Raw genomic sequence first — 21,226 nt, 5'->3', positions numbered from 1 at the left:
TTTGGGAAAGTTTTGATAACTCACCCAGATCAGTTCAAGAGTCAGTTCTTTTGTTAGTCAGGCACAGTTAGTCAGATACAGTTGAAAAATAAGGTGTCTATCTCCATACAGCTGAAGTGCTGTTGTTAGCTCTGAGGAGCTGAGTTGGCAGGCTCCAGGTAAAGAAAGCTCGGGAGAAGCGCTGGAGAGCTGAAATTATACCAGCAGTTAAAGGCTGGAGTGCAGACACGGGAATCCAGGGGAACGTAGTCTAGGGAAGACAAGATTGAAACCCTGGGAGGTATTGTCATTGAGGAAGTCCCAATCATTGCGACTTTGAGGGAGTTTTGAGGCTAGATCATTGGAAGTGCAGAAGTGGAATCCCTTGTGAAGGAGACAGATTTTTAAATGAGATTTTGTGACTGTGTCCCTGACATCTGGGTGGGTTGCTGAGAAATCCAATGGATCTGTCTTAACCACATCTGGCATTTGATGTGTACTGTGGGGCGTTCAACCACATTTTGTCTGTTAACTCATATGTACCCCATTAATTCTGAATGTTAGAGCATATGCTATATATATTGTAGATGGTTTTACTTTTCTAACTTTGTAAAGTTTATTTTGTTTATTCAAAACCCGTGGAATCTTGTTCCTTTAATCTCTTAGCAACAGTCTTGCATCTTAAACTTTGCCTACTTTAAACAAAAGTTACTGGTCCCTAACTGGATAATACCAAAAACTCGGGGAGTCTAGTCCAAGATTTTACCATAAAATTGGAATTTTGAATCCACAGACAGGTACAAGTGCTGGTACTTGCTGAGGCCAAGGTTGATAAGCTTTCCATAGTAACTTTGACTATACTGATTGAAAATCAGAATAGTTTTGTCAATTGCTCAGACTTTTCTGGAGAGAGATTTACCCCTGAATGATTTGCAACAATTAACCAAGGCTAGGTCAATTGCATTTGCAGAATGGTTAGAGTTAAAAGTAGGGGCTAGGAAAACAGACATAATTGAGGTAATAGCACAGCATTTGGGAATGGAAGAAGGAAAAGTTAATCTGGATAGCAATTCAGTTGAGTTAGCTAGGATTCAGTTGCAGATGAAACAGCTCAAGATAGAATGAGATAGAGAAATGAAAGCACGAACTTGAAAAAGAGAAAGGTGAAAGCTTTGATCTTGAGCTCCAGGGAGAGAAAGAGATCAGACAGTATGAACTGGCTAAAGAAAGGCTCATGCTAAGTGGTTTAAGAGAAGCCAGTCCAGTCAATCAATATGATATCGTGGAGGATAAAAGTGATGTAAAAAAACCAGTATATTTTTATTGCCATAAGGCAGGATGTCTCAAAGCCAATTGTCGGAAGCTGGACGGTAAACCAATGGCACTAATAGGGATCCTTAAGGAGAATTCAGAAAAGGAAATGGGTGTTAAAACAATGGCAATAGTATAAGTGAAACGTGTTCCCTCAGAACCTACTAGAATGGTGAATGTGGCTCAGGATAGTCAGGGGATTCTTCCTTGAATGCTGCTAAAGTGAGCCAGGTTTCTGGAGATTTTAGAGGTTTTGTCTCGAAGAGGGAAATGTTCCTTTACTCCTCCAACAAAGCAAGTAAATAAATTAATATTTTGAGAGCTGCTGGGGCAGATCAGTCATTGATGGTAGCTGATGATATGATTTGTGTTCCAGCTGGTTTGCTGAAAGGGAAAGTAATAGGAACTTATGAACCTGTTCCCTTTGTGTTTACAAAGTGACTTAATAAATGGAATTGTTACGGTGTGAATTGTTTCTAGTTTATCAAGGAAGGCATAGATTTTGTACTGAGTAATGATTTGAAATTCTTAGCATCTCCGAGAGTTTCCAGAGGGCCAACTGAGATGAGAGACACAGATTTGCAGGAGGAACATCCTGAATTGCACAGTAGCTACAGTCCAAGCTTGTAAGGACAGACTGGATGAAGTGGAAAAACCGCTAGCTCAGGACCAAGAAAAATTAATATCCGAAATGCAAGAATGTCAAAGGCTGAGAGAGGAATTAGGCTAAGGAAAAACTCATCAGTGTAGAGACCCAACTTTCACACACTAAAGATTAAGTTGCTAATGAAAATCAAAAACTGGTGAGAACATTTGGTCACAAGAAGTAGAACACTTGAATGAGGACTTGAAAAGTCTAAATGATACATTTGTAGAAGCAAATTCAACAAAGACAGATCTTCAAATAAAACTTGAGAAACTTCAAGTATTAGAAGCCTCTATTAAGTATCGTGAAAAATGCCTGGAACAGGAAAAGGGGTTGCTGATGAATCAGAAAAGTTGGCTGAATGTCAAATTAAAAACCAAGGTTGATGAACTGTTGGAACTTTGTCATGAAAAGTGCAGTGAAATTTTGAACTTGGATGCAATCTGAAGAACAAAAAGGAAGAGATATGTGGTATGGAAGAGCAGATCCAGACTTCTAAAGGTAGTTAATGAAAATTTTAAGAAACAAATTGAGGATCTAATGACTGAATTGGAAAAGTCTATGGAGCAGTCGGTAACCATGGAGGAAAGATTCTGAAATGAGTGAATGCCCATGTGCAGTTTTCAAAATTGTATAAAGGTTCTACAGATGACTCTAACAAAGACAACTGAATTCAACAAAATAGTTGCTGAGATGAATGAAAAGATTAATCAACTTGGAAAATGATAATAAACAAATATTTGGATAAAATTGTAAAAGAAATGGAGACGTAGGTTCCACTTTTCAAGAATCAAGAAGAACATGAACATATGCAGAAGGCTGTGGCTCATCTCTTGCATATGCTGGAAAATGATGAGTAAAGGGAGTAAAATTCCCTCAGTGCAGGTTTATTTATCTGGTGTTGATCAAAACAATGAAACAAGAAAACATATTCTGAAGGAAGTGATTGAAGAAGATAATTTTGAGGCTCATTATCATATGGTTTTTGTGGCAAACTTAAAGGACACATTGAAGGCATGTTTCTATCAACAGATAAGAGTAATATGGAAGAACATAGAGTTTTTCTTAAAGTTGTGAAACTTATGTGAAAGCTATTTGTATTACATAGCGTGTCTAATATGCATCCAGATGTGAAAAGGGAAAGTCTGCCAGAGTGTTGGTTGGCAGTTATACCAGAAAGGTTGAAAAACCCATGATACAAAATAGAAATACAATTTGGTCAAGATGTTTTCAAAGAGAACTTTAATATGTCTTCACTATCCTTGGTTGATTATGAAAAGATTAGGGGAAACAACCATATAATTATTGGTGTTCTAATCAGACTTTAAAGAAAGTGTGTGGGAGAAAAGGCAGGTTCTGAGTTCTGTTAGCACTATGCTGTTTAAATCCTGCTAATCCCGATTGTGTATAAATGAAAAGGTTAGCTATACAGTCTGTACTAAGTTATTTGTTGGAAGATGATGATAAGAACTTGTATTTTCAAAGCCATTTTAAAGAAACCTTCACTATAGTGAAGCTTTCTTTCTTCCAAGGAAAATTATGTGATAGAATCCATTTTTCTCTAATCATGTGTGCTGAGTAAGCTAGCAGCCTGTGGAGATTGTAACATTTAAAATACAGGATGCTCCATTGCTTGTTATATTTGTTCCTGAGTAGTAATTTGGGAGAATTTTGATAGGTCACCCAGATCAATCCAAAAGTAGGTATTTTTTAGTCAGGCACAGTCGAAAAAGAAGTTGTCTACCCCCATACAGCTGAAGTGCTGTTGTTAGCTCGGAGTTGGCAGGCTCCAGGTAGAGAGGGCTTGGGAGAAGACCTGGAGAGCTGAAATTATACCAGTAGTTAAAGGCTGGCGGGCAGATTCAGGAATCCAGGGGAACGTAGTCTTGGAAGAGGAGATTGAAACCCTGGGAGGTGAGCAGTTGTTGAGGTAGTCCAAGTTGGAGTGACTTTGAGGGAGTTTCAAGGCTAGATGTTTGAAAGTGCAGAAATGGAATCCTTTGTGAAGGAGAAAGATTTTTAAATGAGTTTTGGTGACTCACAGTGTCCCTGGTGTCTGGGTGTATTGCTGAGAAATCTATGGAATCTGTCTTAGCCACATCTCTACTTTGATGGGTACTGTGGAGTGTTTGATCACAGTTTGTCTGTTAACTCATATGTATCGCATGTTAATTCTGAATGTTAGAGCATAAGCTATACATATTGTAAATTGCTTTACTTTTCTAACTTTGTATAGTAAAGTTTATTTTGATAATTCAAAATCCATGGAATTTTATGCCTTTATTCTCTTAGCAAGCCTCTTGGATCTCAAACTTAGCCTGCTTTAAACCTTTAAACAAAAAGTTATTGGTCCCTAACCAGATCATACCAAAAACTTGGGAGTCTGGTCCAGGGTCATAATACAAGACACAAATAATCCAGAAGTTCTAAATTTACCAATAGACTAATCTAAAAATGAGTGTACAAAACACTTAAAAAACCAAAAGATTTATATATCAGGAACATTCCAAACAAAATATGGAGAACATAGGGGGTTGGTACCATGGAGAGACACAGAGAAAACTGGATGGTTCCTGATTCTGCTGTTATCAACTTTGCAAGTTCTGAAATCCAAACCAAACCAGTGATCATAACAGTAGCAACCACCGTTGGTTACACAAGGAGTGATATACAGGGAATCCCCTCTGGAGGATACAGTCAGCGTCCTGTGATGTGAAATCTACTCTCCTCATCATCCTCAAAGTTTAAAAGATTGCAATATGTACACACAGTGAGATCTGATCTCTAAACAAAAAGGAATTGGTCATCTCTAGACACAATCCTAGGCCTTAAAACCATTGACAGGTGCTTTTTATTAAAGTTAGGATTAAGAATGAGTTGTCTCTGAACAGTTGTTATGCCGTCCAATCTGATAGAAGCAGGGTGAAGCAGCCCTTAATTCTTTAAAGAGAAGGCAATAATAAAAAGGCAAATGCACAAATCATGCTGAAGAAATAAGAAGAGCTCAGTCGTCCTGTACACTCCCACTCCGAGTTCTGCATTAAGAGCAGAAAGCTCGAGGGTTTGCCTCACTGTCTGCCTGCGCTCGATCTCGGTCTCTTCCTCAAAGGATGTCAGCAGCAGATTTAGAGCCAGGGCCTGAGAATTATGGCAGCATTCTGGGTAGTTTACTTCCTCTTGCTGTGCGCTTTGTAACCTCACTGTAGGTTGGCAGGCTGCATCGGCCATTGGCCCTGGCCCTGTTGGGACTGAAGTAACCGATGGAGTTCTTTAAACTGAAACACCACGTTGTCCTTGAGGTCCGGGTTTGAGATCTGCAGACGGATGCTTGTACTGTCGAAAGACAACTCCCCGGAAAACATCTCGAACATCATCCGTGCCACAACTGGAATCACCTGAACCATGCCAGAGAAAGGGAAAAGATCGAGTGTCAAATCATCATATTGTATATTGAAAAGGAAATTCACAACCAAAAGACGGATTCTGCATCAGGACATCTTTTGCAGTAGGAATCTCACCATTGGGACATCCCAGAATGGCTAATTCACCATCACAGCACCTCTATAAATAGCAAAATCTTTTGGGACGAAGATCTTTTCTTTGAGGAGTGTCTTTAAACAAGGGCCCCCTCATGGCAAGAGCATCCGGACATGGGGATCCCTCACAGGCAGAGTCTAGATCTCAGGATGCTCCCTGGGAAGGGTGTCCACATAGTGGAATCCCTCATGGGGAGAGTGGGATCCTCCCCAGGGAGGTGTCCACTCTAAGATGACAGCAGCCTCCCGATACCCCACCCAAGGGTCCGTTCTTTGTGTACGTGCCCAGAGATGTCAGCAAGCTCCAATAGGATCCGCAGGGTTCCAAGCTCAGAGAATCTGACCACCCACCCTGCCCCATCCCATCTTGCCCTGTTACCTGCACCATGATCAGCTTCTTTTCCTTGGGTTTACCATCTGGCCATTCCTCACCAAAGCAAAGCTGGATCTCGTAGAGCGGGGCAACACTAGTCTGTCCTTTCTGGTACATTATCAATTCTGTGTAAGGAAGGGACAACATTGAAAGGAGAAAAAATGTTTTAAAAATGTGCTCTTTCACTTTTAAAATTCTCATCTTTGTTTTCAAATTCCATTATGGTTTGTCCATCCCCAATCTCAGTAACATACTCTACCCTACAACCTTCTGAGATCTTTGTGCTCCACTGATTCTGTCTCCTTGTGCACCCCCAATCTTAATTGTTCCAACATCGGTGGCCATGCCTTCAGCTGTTTGAGCCTTAAGCTCTGGAATCCTCTCCCTAGACCCCCTTTCCTCCTTCAGACACACTAAGTCCTGCCTCTGAACAAGCTTATCATCATTTGTCATTTGTAAGAGATCCTAGGAGCGTGTCAATATTTGCTGGGGGCGAGGATGACGATGAGGAAGAGAAAGACAAATTGTATTTATATAGTGCCTTTAACATGATAAAACATCCCAAGGCACCTCAAAGGATTGTTATGAAACAAAATTTGACACCAAGCCACATAAGGCAATATTACAGCAGACGGACAAAAGCTTGCTCAAAGACGCAGGTTTAAAGAATTGCCTTAAAGGAGGAAAGAGAGGCAGGCAGGTTTAGGGAGGAGATTCCAGAGCTAGGGCCTAGGCAGCTGAAAACATGGCTGCTAATAGTGCAGCAATTAAAATTGGGGGTGCTGAAGAAACCAGAACTATAGGAGTGTCGCCATCTTGGAGGTTTGTGGAACTGGAGGGGCAAGGCCAAATAAGGATTTGAAAACAAGGATGAAAATTTTAAAATCCAGGTGTTGTTTAACTGGGAGCCAATGTAGGTCAGCAAGCACAGGGGTGATGTGTGAACTAGACTTCTTGCGAGGTAGAACATGGGCAGCAGAGCTTTGGATTACCTCAAGTTTATGGAGGATAGAATATGGGAGGCTAGCCAGAATTGCATTGAAATAGTCAATCTGGAGTTAACAAAGGCTTGGATGAGGGTTTCAGTGGCAGATGAGCTGAGGCAGGGGTGAAGTCAGGTGATGTTACAGAGGATGTGGCTGGAAGCTCATCACAGGGTTGAATATGCAAATAGTCTAGTTCAGGCTCTGACAGTTGCCAGAGAGAAAGATGGAGTCAGTGGCTAGAGAACCGAGTTTCTAATGGAGACCGAAGACAATAGGCGAGATTTTAAGTAATTAAAGAACCCATCCACTTGCACAGAGTTAAAAATCGGGCTCAATGGTTTTGGTTTTCCCAATATTTAATTGGAAGAAATTTCTGATTATCTGGATGCCAAACAGACAACTTAGCAATGGTGGAGGAATTGGAGAGAAATGGTGAAGTAGAGCTGGGTGTTGCCAGTGTGCATTTGAAAACTAACTTACCCTTTCCCTGCCTCTACACTTGCATTAAACCTGTTACATCTCCAACTTTTCCCAGTTCCGAAGAAAAGTCATTGACCTGAAACATTAACTCTCTCCACAGACCTGCTGACTATTTCCAGAATATTCTATTCTGTGAAAATGTACGTTGTAATTTTAGATGGTGTCACCAAGGGGATAGCATGTGGATGAGAAATCAAGGATATTTCCTTGGGAGACATCAGAGGTAATGGTGTAGAAGCAGGAAGAGAAACCACTGCAAGTGATACTCTGGCTATGATTAGATAGAGAACCATGTAAGAACAGTCCTTCCCAGCTGCATGACAGCAGAGAGCGGTTTGGAGGAGGATGGTAGAATCAACCATTTTGAAGGCTGCAGGCAGCTCCAGAGGAGGAAGAAGAATAGTTTGCCTTTGTCACAGTTGCACAGAATGTCATTTATGAGTTTGATAAATATTGTTTTAATACAATGGCAGAATCCTTGGGAGTGAGTCCATATTTGCAGGAGATCCTTAGGAGTGAGACCATATTTGCAGGGGTTCCCAGGATTGAGTCAGTGTTTACAGAAGATCCCTGGTAGTGAATCAATATTTACAGGACATTGCTAGGAGTGAGTCTATATTTGCAGGGGATCCCCAGGAACGAGTCGATACTTGCAGGGGATCCCCGGAGTGAGTCAATATTTGCAGAGAGTATCTAGGAACCTGTCAATATTGGAAAATAAGATTTCCTGTAACCCTAACTCTCTTCCACATTTCTTATAAACATGAAATTTATTGCCACAGGGAGACTCTTGATTGGAGCATCCTCCCTGTTTGCTGCTGTGAGATTGTAAGGTTACCTGGAAAAATGACCTTTGTACTGTGTTGAAGGTGTAACCCCACCATGCTGCTGCTCTTGCACCTATGGCCATGCTTTCCTACCCAGAGTCAGAAGGTCGTGAATTTTCTAGTTCAGAAATTTAAGCACAAAATCTAGACAGGCATTCCCCATGCAGGACTGAGGGAGCAACTCAGTTTTAAAATTCTCATCTGTGTTCAAATCCCTCCATGGTATTGCCACTTCCAATCTCTGCAACTTCCTCCAGCCCTAAAATCCTCCAATATTTCTGTGCTCCACCAGTTTTGGTCCCTATGCATCTCCAATTTTCTTTGATCCATCATTGTTGGGTGTGCTTTCAGCTGTCTTGGCCCTAAGCTCTGAAATTCTCTCACAAAAACTCTCAGTCCATTTATCTCCCTCCTGTCCTTTAAGATGCTCCCCAAAGCCTACTTTTTGACCAAGTTCTACCTTAATATTTTCCTTATATGGCAGAATGTTAAATTTTTTGTAGTAATTGCTCCAGTGAGATGCCTTGGGATGTTTTACTATGTTAAAGGTTTCCATATAAACATTGTTGCCATCTTTCAGATGAGGCCCTATCTGTATGTCCAAGTGAAAGTAAAAGATCCAATGGCACTTTTCAAAGTAGAGAAGGTGAGTTCTCTCCAGTGGTCTGGCCAATATTTATCCCTCAACCACCATAACTAAAAAGCAGATTATCTTTTCATTGTCACATTGCTGTTTGCAAAACCTTGCTATAAGAAAATTGGTTGTTGTGCTTTCTACATTACAACATTGGCTACACTTCGAAATAAGTACTTCATTGGCTAGAAAGCACTTTGGGACATCCTGATGTTGTGTGAAGTGCTAGGTATACTGATTCATTTGGGAACATTCTTCTGAGATTGGGGCTAAAGTAAGTTGTTAGGATGAATGACAGTGATGTTTACGTTGCATTTAATCACATTATACCTGAGACGGAAGTGTTTGACATAGATACTGAGTGCCCAAAATGGGAAATATTCAATTATCAACACCGTGTCCCTTGTCAATGTATAAATAATCACACTGCATGGTAATCACCTTGTTAAAGACAATTGCTAGTTAAACAGGTGATGGGCATTGATTATCCCACCTAGATAGAATAAAAAGATACAGCTGGAACACTTTGTGTGGAAGCTACTTGCACTGAGGAGCTGTCTTGAAAATAAACCAGCTTGAACCAAAAGACCAGCCTGGATTAATTCTTCCACTTATTGTGACTAACACAGTAGCAGAGGATAAACTTTAAGCTTTGGTGATTGATTGCTGTGTATGAAGTTTTTTGTCTCAATTCTCTGAGGGGAGAAGGAGTGTACTGTTGCTGACAATTTAAGTTAAGGAATGGCTGAAGAACGGTGTAAAATCGCAAACTTTGACCATCCACCAATTTTTTTCTGAGTCTGAACCTTATCAGCAATGGAAGGCTGAAGTTGAGATGTGGACCTGGGTTATTTCATTACCCCGGAAGAAGCAAGGTATGGCATTGATGTTTTCATTACCAGCCAAAAGTAAGATAAGGAGTAAGGTATTTTTGGAGTGGAAAGTGAATGATTTGGATCATGAAAAGGGATTGAACCTTCTGCAACAATTTTTGGATAAGTTTTACAAAAAGGATGAGTTATTGGAAACATATGAAGCTTGGACCATCTTTGATAGGTTTAGGAAATCAAATGATCAGTCCGTAGAAGAATATATCATGGATTTTGATAAATGATCCAGGAGACTACAGGGAATTGAGCTCAAAATTCCAGAATCGGTATTGGTGTTTAAATTACTGGACTGTGCTAGCATTTCCCACGTCAATGATCTTTTACTACTAACAGGGGTTCAGTGCCGGAGGAGAGAATCTCTCCTAGATCAAATGGCTGCTGCCCTAAAAAATTTCTGGGGTAACAGTCGTTCCCAGCCACTTTCTTAGCAAATGCAAACAACTATTCTGTGAAACAAAGGGTAGAGGTTTCAATGGTAGCCAAATTTTGAGGTCGACCAAATATTAGATGAAGATTCCAATACAAAGATGGGGTTAATGACAGGAGGTCTGAAAATGATCGTTACCCTAGCCATTTTGAGAGACGGGACAAAAAGCATGTCTGGGATGGTGACCATAGGTGTTTAAACACAAAAAATGCACGGGAAATGGTTAATCGGTGTTCCAGTGTGATTCCCAGTATCATTTACACGACGAACTGCCAACTATATTTTTGAAGTTATCCACAAGATGGATTCATCTGAAACTGAAAATGATGATGGTGACTGCCATGATGGAATTGTATTGATCAGAGTTTGAATCAGTGATGAGTATCTTGATGGTAGGTTCCTTCAACTGTGCAGTTCTGGACAGTGGTTGCACTTCCACAGTCTGTGGCATAGACTGGCTTGACTGCTAACTGGAGTCTCTTGAGGCAGATCGGTGGAAGGTCACGGAGTATGAAAGCTCTACCTGCTTCAGGTTTGGAGATGACAATACATTAACATCCTCCAAACGGGTGGTCCTCCCTTGTAAGATAACAGGGATTAATTTGTTTATCAGTACTGATGTGGTTTCTAGTGAGATACTGCTAATGTTAAGTTGATCTGTGGTGAAGACGACTTGGATGATGTTGGATATGAAGAATGATAGAGCAGTCATGTTTGGAAAAAATACGGATCTATATTTTACTTGGTCAAGCCATTACTGCTTGCCACTAAGGAAGCCAAAGATTTCTCATCAAAGAGTTCATGAAGTTTTGTTAACTGCTGAGAATAAGAATTTGGTGGACAAAAAGATCATTTGGAAATTACATAAACAGTTTGCACATCTGGCACCACAGAAACTGAAGACGCTACTTCAAGGTGTGGGAGTGGTCGATAAAGGATATGATGATCTTATTAAACAAATCACTGCTCAGTGTGAAATTTGTCTTAAATATTGTAAGACACCACCATGTCCTATTGTGAGCTTGCCACTAGCCAGAGAGTTTAACGATGCAGTGATGATGGACTTGAAAGTTTGGGACAAGGATGGAGGTTTTTTTTTAACTACACTTCATAGATATGGCAACCAGATTTAACCTATCCATTATAATACATAGTAAAGATGAAAGGAACATTGTCGATAAAGTCATGGAGAAATTGGAAGGAACAAGTTTAGGAACACCAACGAAGTTCTTCACAGATAATGGTGGGGAACTTGCCAATGATGAATTTTGAGATAAGTATGAAAATTTAAACATCATAGTTATGCACACTGCAGCTGAGAACCCATTTAGTAATGGGCTTGCAAAAGAAACCATGCAGTAATAGACATGTTACATAAAATATTGGCTGATCAACCAGATTGTAAATTGTGAATGGCGCTAGCATGAGCAGTGCATGCAAAGAACTCTTTGCAAATGGTTGAGGAGTACAGTCTGCATCAGTTGATGTATGGAAGAAATCCAAGTTGCCTTTGGTGTTGTCAGATTCTACCCCTGCTCTAGAAGGGACTAGCACTAGCTCCACCTTTTTTCTGCTCATCTGGATGCTTTGCATGAGGGCTGAAAAGTTTTCATTAAAGCTGAGGTTTCGGAGAAAATTCGGCGATCTCAACACCGCATAATAACATCGGGAATACAGTTTAGACAAGCAGACATGGTATATTATAAAAGGGAAGGCCGGAACGAGTGGAAAGGACCTGGCAAGGTAATGGGGAGTGATGGGAAAGCAGTAATTGTACAACATTCCAACAAACTGTTAGGGTACATTCTTCGTGGTTAATCAGTACTGACTATACCTTTACAGGTTCTGAACAGGATATAGAAAGCAAGGAGGCATGATGCACTACACACACGCACACACGGTAGTTATGAGGAGCAGATGATGGCAGATACAGGGTTGATTATGAACAAAGTAACACAGATACAGGATAACACAATTTGTCCAAAATGGCAACTACCCAAAGTAGGAACAAAGGTAACATACATGCCACCATCATAGGGAGAGCAGGAAAGACCACTGGTAAATACAACCGTTGGCTAAATGTGCAGGATGAAGGACAGGAGACAAGACCTACCGATTGACGAACCGAGGTAAAGATGTGGAAACCCAGAAAGCGCTGTATGAGTTCTGACAGTGGACCAGAAGGTGGTCGTGACCCTAGAAAAAAATGACAGACTTGCGAACGGGGTTCTGTTCGCATGGGAGAAAGATCATATAGTAGTATTCCAGAAAGGGAGAGGAATGTGAGTAGAGGCCGTAGCTTAACAAGGACTGGAGAGCAAGCTAGGAATCTCAATGGAAGTAGAGGTCTTTATAAACTGAAATAAGCTGATAAGGAAACTAAATGGAAAGAATTAGAAAGTTGGAAGGAATTTGGGTTTTTTCTGAAAATACCTGAGAGGACAGCCAGCTTTATCTCTCAGATGGATCTGTACAGAAAAGGTATTTCCAGACGGCACAAATAAGGCCAAAGTGACATTAGTAGCTCAAGGCTCTGAAGAGAGACTAGGGGATCAGGATGTCAGAATGGACTCGCCTACTGCGGGAAAGTGAGTTTGAAGATTTTTTAAGCTATTTTGGCATCATATTGCTGGGAGTGCTAATCGATTGATTATAAAGGCTGTGTTTTTGCAGGGTGAGAAATTTCAAAGCAAAGTTTTTTTTTTAAACTGCCCAAAGAAGCTGGTGATGTAGAAGGAAAGCTGTGGAAATTAATGACTCGACCTGACGCTAGTTATGATGTATTTGGAGCTGAGTACCATGATGAAACATGCTACAGTTGAGGAAGTTCTAAGAGCAAATACAACACTAAAAAAAATTAAACTTGTGTGCTCAAGTCTCCAGCCTTGGGTGAACCAGAAGGTATGAGGTTAGTCATTTTTAGCAATGCTTCACATGCCAATCTCCCAGCCGGGTACTCTAGCACAGCAGGGTTTATCATATTCTTGATGGGAAAGAATGAAAAATGTTGCCCGCTCGCTTGGGAGGCCAAGAAAATAAAAAGGGTAATGAAAAGCATCTTAGCTGCTGAAGCGCTGGCATTAGTAGAAGCAATAGAAACAGGGGTTTACTTATCCAATCTACTGACAGAAATATTATATAAGGGGCAACGTGGGAAAGTTTGCCCATAGAATGTTATGTTGATAACCAGTCTCTTTGAGACAATGTTCATTTGACAAAAAGTGTCACTGGAAAAAAAGGCTAAGAATAGACCTAGCCAGCATAAAGGAAATGTTAGAGATGAGAGATCTAATGGACTGATATAATGGATTGACACAAGTCACCAACCATCAGGCTGTTTTGCAAAAAGAAGTGCCTGCCTAAAGAAATTTATTAAATGTATTGGAAGAGGGGCATCTTATGCTATAATGATATATATATATTTGGTAAAGGAAATACAGCAGCTATAGATGTGGAAATACATTGTTTCCTTCTGTTTGTTTCAAACTGAATTTTTTTTTCAAAGCTTTAATTTAAAAAAAAGGGGAATCTGTCAATATATAAATAATCACACTGCATGGCAATCACCTTGTTAAAGACAATTGCTAGTTAAACAGGTGATGGGCATTGATTATCCCACCTAAACAGAGTAAGAAGTTACAGCTGGAACACTTTGTGTGGAAGCTATTTAGAAGTCAGTAACACTGAGGAGCTGTCTTGAAAATAAACCGCTTTAACCAAAAGACCAGCCTGGATTAATTCTTCTACAACAACCACTTATTGTGACTAGCATCCCTGACCTTTTTTCAGACACACAAAATAAAATTAACAATTTTTTGAAAAATTGGCCAACTCACCACTGAGGAAGTTTTCCAAACTGAAGAGTTTGATCTTCTTCTCCCTCTCAAGAGGGTTAGGTCCTGGTGCTCCAATAGCGCAGGGCCCAGACCAGTACACTTTACACTGGCACAGGCGGATGGCATAAATGTCCTGCCCATGGATCTCCAGGATCAGACCTCGGTCCATGACATCCAGCAAGTGATTGGTGTAAAATCGCTGTTTCTCGTGAGAGACCTGGTCCGTGCTGGGGAAACGGACCTGCTCCAGGGTGATGGGTCCGAAGAGCTCCACTTGGTCTGGGATAGGGCCTAGGTCCCCATAATACAGGCGGCAGCCATGAGGGTTGCTGACGGTGATCAACGATCCCATCTGTTTGCCCCGGTATTGGAACTTCACATCCAGGTCAGTCACTGCCCCAGAGGAAGAGACAGAACCTTGGTTAGACTACACTTGGATTACCGTAAACAGTTCTGGTCTCCATATTATAAAAAGAATATAGAGGCACTGGAGAAAAGATTAATGTTACCAGAACTGAGAGGTTATATCTATCTGGAAAAATTGAACAGGTTGGGTCCCTTTCTCTAGAAAAGAGAAGGCTGAGGGTTGACCTGATGGAGGTCCTTAAGATTATGAATTGGTTTGATAGGGTAGATATGGAGATATTTCCATGTTGGGGAGACCCCAGTCTAGAGACCATAAAAACAAGGTAGTCACTAATAGATCTAATAGGGATTTCAGGAGAAACTTCTTTACCCAAAGATTCATGAGAATGTGCTATCACATGGGGTAGTTAATGCAAATAGCATAGCATTTAAGGAGAAACTAGATAAACGCATTAAGGGGAAAGATGTAGAAGGTTACGCCTGTTGGGGTTAAGAGGAGTAGGAGGCTCGTGAGGAGCATATACAGTGGTATGGGTCAGTTGAGCCAAATGGCCTGTTTCTGTGCTGGGAGGTGGTGGCATAGTGGTATTGTCACTAGACTAGTATTCCAGAGACCCAGGGCAATCCTCTGGGGACCCAGGTTTGAAACCCATGGCAGATGGTGAAAAAATCTGGGGTTAAAAGTCTGATGATGACCCTGAAACCATTGCCGATTGTTGTAAAAACCCATCTGGTTCACTAATGTCCCTTTAGGGAAGGAAATCATATTACATGTGACTCCAAACCCACAGCAATGTGGTTGACTCTTATTAGGCTCTGTAGGAGCACTCTTGCCCCTGAGTCAGAAGTAGATTTAAGTCCCACTCGAGACAAGCACATAATCCAGACTAAGACTCCAAGTGCACTGTTGGAGATGGCGTCTTTCAGATGAAATGTTAAAAGAGACATCACTGTTTTAAAGAAGAGCAAGGGTTTTATTGGTCTCAACCACCTCACTTTTAAAAAAAAAAAAACCTGGTCATACATCTCATTGCAATATGTGAGAGCTAGCTGTATGCAAATTGGCTGCTGCATTTCCTACGTTACAATAGTGACTACACTGTAAAGGTACTTAAACTGAAGTAGTGTTTTGGGACATTGAAATGGTAAAAGGTACTATGTAATTATGTCCTTTCTTTAAGCTACGGGAGAGGTTAGAACTCTGCAGGGCTTCATTCCTGGCAAATTACTTGATAGATGTTCAGCAAAGGCAGGATGAAACTCAACTGTGACACAAACAAACTCCACACACCTTAACAGCTTAAAAGAAGGAAACTCATCTCAGTCCTAATCAAAGGACTGGATACAATTTATAGCACAGAAACAAGCCTTTCATCCCAAAGTGTCTATGCTGGTATGTATACTACACATAAGCTTTCTTACACCCTATCAGCATAATTTTCTATTCCCATCTCCTCCAATGGGTAGGATTGTGTCAACTGTTGGTTCTATTCCCTACAGGATATTCAGATTCACCGCCTCCAATAGAACTGAATATCAAGCAGGGTTTATAACAGTTTGCCAATGCAATAATGCCCATTTAGCACGTGAAAGTAAAATTTCCACTCCTAAATGTTTTAAAGACCCCATGTTTGATTCTTTATGAAGTAACATGCCTCCTGAATGCAAAGCAGCGATGTCCATGTTATACAGAAGGAAGCCAATGAGAAGAAACAATAACTTACACGGCAGAGAATTGATAAACATTTCAGATGTGGTCATTGATGGGAACTGGTCCACTTGCTGTGCTGGGAGCGGATTAAGAGTTCCTTGAGCGATAGGAGGGGCATTTGGTTGAATGAGGCCTCCATGAGCAAGGTTGGGCTGAGAGAGTTCACTGTGATCAAGATTTGCATGGGTGAGGTCCCCTTGTGGAAGTGTCGGGTTAGAAAGTCCTCCATTCATGCAAGAATCGGGCACCGTAACTTCCTGTTTCAGCCAGGTCTGTGTTGGGTATGGTGGTAGGCTGGCATTATCTGGCACAAATCAAAAAGAGAGGAAATGTAAAAGTGAAAATATTTTTCTTAAAAAGCAAGATGAAGGATTTAGTGGAACACTGGGTCAAGCACTGGCCTTAGTGTTTGACAGGACAATGCAGAGGGAGTTTTACTCTCTGTCTAAACCATGCTGTTCCTGCCCTGCGGTGTTTGACAGGGCGCTGTAGAGGAATCTTTAACCTGTACTTTAAGTGACCTGGGAGAGCTTGTTACTGACACTAATTGTGCAAATTCATTTAAGTCCATTATCCAGGACAGGGAGGCAGTCAATGTTCACTGGGGAGAACATTCTGAAGGACTCTTTAAATCATATTGCCTTTAGCTTGAACGCCCTAAACTCCATTCCTCAATACCCCATCTGGCTCAGTTTTAGCACCACCCCAGTCCGGGGCGAAGTTGAAAAAGCCAATTGACAGCTGAAAAAAATCTGGAGCAGATGGAAAACCTGCCAAAGTTTTGAAACACAACGGAGATACACTCCTGGCATTGGCTGCACAATCTCAAATCCCTCATCTGGGAAATGGACAGCATGCTGGGGACTCTCAGAGTCGCCATTATTATAACTATACTGAAGAAGGGAGATAAGTCTATTTGCACTAACTATATAGGAGTCTCTCTGCGGCGTGCCACAGGGAAGATCATCACAAGGATCCTCCTCAATTGCCTCCTCTCAACTGCTGAACAGCTCCTTCCAGAGTCACAGTGCAGTTTTCACCCATCGTGAGGCACCACAGACATGATATTCACTGCTCAGAAAATCCAAGAAAAATGCAAGGAACAGCACCAGCCGTTGTACGTGGCCTTTTTGGACTGCACAAAAGCCTTTGACTCTGTCAAATGTGAAAGCTTATGGAGTATCTTCCCCAAATTTGGTGCACTCAGAAATTTGTTGCCATCCTCAGCCTACTCCACGATGACACACAAGCTGTGATCCTCACCAACGGAACCACCATATACCCAGAAAATTACCCCAAAGGCGTGGGGATAATTCATAGAACATACAGAAAACTGTTCAACCTACGCTGCTTTCAATCCAAAACCACTCAAATTTCAGTCACCGATCTTCAGGATGCAGATGGCGCTTGTGCGCTCTCTCCAAAGCTAAGCTCTGTATCTTTGTCGACTCCTTCTCCGAAGCATATGAGAAAATGGGCCTTTCACTAAACACCTGAAAAACGAAGGTCCTTTTCCAAGCACCTCACACAGCTCAGCACCATCACCACCACCCCCCCACCCCGCAACAATGAATTAAGATCGAGATCCTGGAAAATGTGGGCCATTTTCCATAACTTGGGAGCTTCCTCTCAAATGAAGGCAGACATAGATTACAAAACTCATCAGCGCCTCTGAATCTGCCAGCTCAGCTTTCGGCCAACTGAGGAAAGAGTACTTGAGGACCAGGATCTCATCCTCAGCCCGCCCACGCTCCTATGTGCTTTGGAGACTTGGACATCCTCAAAGCACTGGAGAAGTATCATCAGCTGTGCCTTTGTGACATCCTCCAAAGCTGGTGGCAAGAAAGGCAATCCAAGAGCAGGGTCCTCTCCCAATCTAACATGCCCAGCATTGAGACACTGATCACTCAAAACCAGCTTTGTTGGGCAGGTCATGTCACTCATAAGCCTGACACCAGACTCTGGAAGCAACTGCTCTACTCCATACCCAGTGGCTTGAGACTCCCAGGAAGACAACAGAAATTATTTAGGGGTCTCCTCCAAATATCCCTGCCAATTCACTGATATGTGACTGACTAAAATGGAGAAGGTTCATTTGGGAAGGCACTGAACACATCGAGAGACCTCGCTGGGAGCATACAAAGGCAAAGTTGAAACATCAGAGAGCACACACGGCTCTCAACAACTTATCTACTTGATCCTCCAAGCAACACCTGCCCTGCATGTGGCAGAGTCCACAGATCGTGCATTGGACTTACCAGTCATCTCAGAACCTAATGAACTGGAGTGAAAACAAATCATCCTAAATCGTGAGGGATTGCCTAAGAAGTAACCTCAACCCACACCAAGTAATTCACTTCCCTGTTTCCTTTGCCAAGAATCTCAAAAGCAAAGGTGAAGCCCGTTCTTACCTTTTAAAGTCATTGATGGGAACAAAACTTGGAGCTGTTGCTGCAAAAATATAAAGAGAAACAAATTTGTTATGGTGTTGAGCTTTAAGACATTGTGAAACATTACTTCTTTTTAAAAAATTGCAAGTCACACCAAGAGCAGCCTACGTGTGATCTGAGCCCTACCCATCAGCAAGATCCCAGCTTCTATTCTATGTGTAAGAGTGATCTCAGATGGGGTACTAGTCAGACACAACAATTGGCCTCAATGTCCCTGGGTTAGGAAGAGGATCACGATGGCTTCGTAGGAACAGGAAGAGACCATTTAACTACTTGAGCCTGTTCTACTATTCTATTAGATCATGGCTGATCTGTACCTCAACTGCTCCATATCTCTTGATATCCTTTTCAAACAATAACCTATCAATCTTCGTCTTGAAATCTCCAATCTACCCCCAGCATCTAAAGTCTTACAGAGGAGAGAGTTCCAGATTTCCTGTTTGTGTGAAGAAGTTTTTCCTGATTTCACCCCTGAACGGTCTAGCTCTAACTTTAAGGTTGTGCCCCACTGTTCTGGCATCTCTTACCAGAGGAAGTAGTTTTTCTGTATTTGTCTATCTGATCCATTAATCATTTTAAACACCTCTTGACCTTCTAACTCAAGGGAATGTAAGTCAAGGTTTGAAATCCTACCCTAATAATTTCATTCTATAAGCTCAAAGTTTGAGGCAGTTTCTGGAAAGGGTTTACTTTCAACCCTATAGGTGAACCCTGCAGAGGTTAGAAGGGATCTTACTCCAAGAGACCTAGAAATGCAACATTTCAAACTGCAGGACCGGAGTCGACAGAATACCAGTTTCTTTTGGGTGGGCATGAAAATCACAAAACCTTACAGCACAGAAGGCGACAGTTCGGCACTCTGTGCTTGAGCTGGTGCTTTGAGAGAGTGGTTTTAATCCTTAATACACTTACCTCCTCCTCCTCATCATCCACTTCATAGTCAATTGTCTCTGAAAGAAAGAGAAAGACTCATGAGATAATAATTAAAGGAATGGTCGATTCAGTCACTCATCTTTGGAAGGAATTTGAATTCTAACGAAGGGTCAGATTCAAAATGGTTAGCCGGTCTTTTCCTCTGCTGCATATTTCCAGTTTGTCTTTCCTTTCCACTCCACCCAAAAAGTTTCCCTTTTGTTCCCCCCAAAAACCTTTCCATGTAGGTAATTAGATTCAATTTCAGGAAAGTCAAAGGCCGGGATTTTCCGGCCCCAGCCAGAAGTCCATTGACTTGCGGCAGGACCGGAAGATCTCGGCAGCGGGTGCGTGTGGAAAATCCCGCCCAAAGATAGTACAAGCTTCAGCTTCAGCTAGCAGGTAAGTACTGTGGTGCTTCAATGCCAGTGCTGAATTATGGAAATGATTCAGGGCAGGGTTCTACAGGAGACCTGGAAGTGACAGGAGGAAAATAAATTTACCTAGCGGGTTGTTTCATCTGGAACGCACTGCCTGCAAGGGTGGTGAAACACATTCCAATAGTACATTTATATGTATATTAACTTGAGATAGATATTGAAAAAGAAGAATTTGCAGGGCTATGGAGAAAGAGCAGGTGAATGGGCCTAATTGGATAACTTTCAAAAACATACACAAGCATGATGGGTTGAATGGCCTCCTCCTGTGATTTATTATATGATTCTATGAGAAACTTTCAACAGGGAACTGCAACAAAATCTGGCACTGATATATATACATCTGGCCACTTAGCAACAGGGATACAAATCAGATATAACATGTAGTACAGATAAACATCTCATGAGGTTGAGACTGGTGATTGCTCAGAGCACAAAATGGGCTAGAGAGACGCAGTATACACTGATACCATCTTCTGTATGGTCCAGCATTCCCACATCAGCAAGTGATATTTGCTCTGAATTTCAACTTCACTGTGGAGGGATAAAGAACTGACCTCAAATTACCTCAAACAGGGTCCCACATGCAGGAGTTTGGATTGTGGACTCTGTCACAGACAGCTTGTGGGGGGGGTGGGGATGGAGAAAGGGAAGGAGAGCAAAGGAGCGAGAGAGAAGGGAGGGAGCGGAGGGAGGGAGCGGAGGGACGGAGTGAGCGGAGGGAGGGAGGGGGCGAGGGGAGGGAGCGAGCGGAGGGAGGGAGGGGGCGAGGGGAGGGAGGGGGCGAGCGAGCGGAGGGAGGGGGCGAGCGAGCGGAGGGAGGGAGGGAGCGAGCGGAGGGAGGGAGGGAGGGAGCGAGCGGAGGGAGGGAGGGAGGGAGCGAGCGGAGCGAGCGGAGGGAGGGAGGGAGCGAGCGGAGCGAGCGGAGGGAGCGAGCGGAGGGAGGGAGCGAGCGGAGGGAGGGAGGGAGGGAGCGAGCGGAGGGAGGGAGGGAGGGAGCGAGCGGAGGGAGGGAGGGAGCGAGCGGAGGGAGGGAGGGAGGGAGCGAGCGGAGAGAGAGCGGAGGGAGAGAGAGCGGAGGGAGGGGGAGAGAGTGGAGGGAGAGGGAGGGAGCGAGTGGAGGGAGAGGGAGGGAGCGAGTGGGGAGGGAGCGAGTGGGGAGGGAGAGAGAGCGAGGGGAGGGAGCGAGAGGGGAGGGAGGGAGAGAGAGAGCGAAGGAAGAGAGGGAGAGCGAAGGGAGGGAGGGAGAGCGAAGGGATGGGGGAGAGAGCGAAGGGAGGGGGGGAGAGAGCGAAGGGAGGGGGTGGGGAGAGCGAAGGGAGGGGGTGGGGAGAGCGAAGGGAGGGGGTGGGGAGAGCGAAGGGAGGGGGTGGGGAGAGCAAAGGGAGGGGGTGGGGAGAGCAAAGGGAGGGGGTGGGGAGAGCA

The 21,226-nt window shown here is 42.7% G+C and overlaps 1 protein-coding gene across 1 annotated transcript in view; it reads right to left on the bottom strand.

Annotated features, from left to right (window-relative positions):
* Nucleotides 1-4,203: 4,203 nt before the first annotated feature.
* Nucleotides 4,204-21,226, bottom strand: part of LOC121286323 (interferon regulatory factor 6-like) — a 43,186-nt gene continuing 26,163 nt past the window's right edge. Inside the window, exons 4-9 of the mRNA XM_041203398.1 lie at nucleotides 19,365-19,402; nucleotides 18,414-18,453; nucleotides 16,016-16,306; nucleotides 13,926-14,318; nucleotides 5,852-5,970; nucleotides 4,204-5,331 (exon numbers count right to left, since the gene is read on the bottom strand). Of these exons, the coding sequence (XP_041059332.1) occupies nucleotides 5,134-5,331; nucleotides 5,852-5,970; nucleotides 13,926-14,318; nucleotides 16,016-16,306; nucleotides 18,414-18,453; nucleotides 19,365-19,402 (1,079 nt within the window). The 3' untranslated portion in view covers nucleotides 4,204-5,133. The remainder of the gene's footprint in view (nucleotides 5,332-5,851; nucleotides 5,971-13,925; nucleotides 14,319-16,015; nucleotides 16,307-18,413; nucleotides 18,454-19,364; nucleotides 19,403-21,226) is intronic.

The sequence above is a fragment of the Carcharodon carcharias genome, chromosome 13 (assembly GCF_017639515.1).
Source record: "Carcharodon carcharias isolate sCarCar2 chromosome 13, sCarCar2.pri, whole genome shotgun sequence".
Lineage (NCBI taxonomy): Eukaryota > Metazoa > Chordata > Chondrichthyes > Lamniformes > Lamnidae > Carcharodon > Carcharodon carcharias.
Note: the sequence above shows the minus strand (reverse complement) of the source record. Positions and strands in the feature narration are given on the sequence as shown.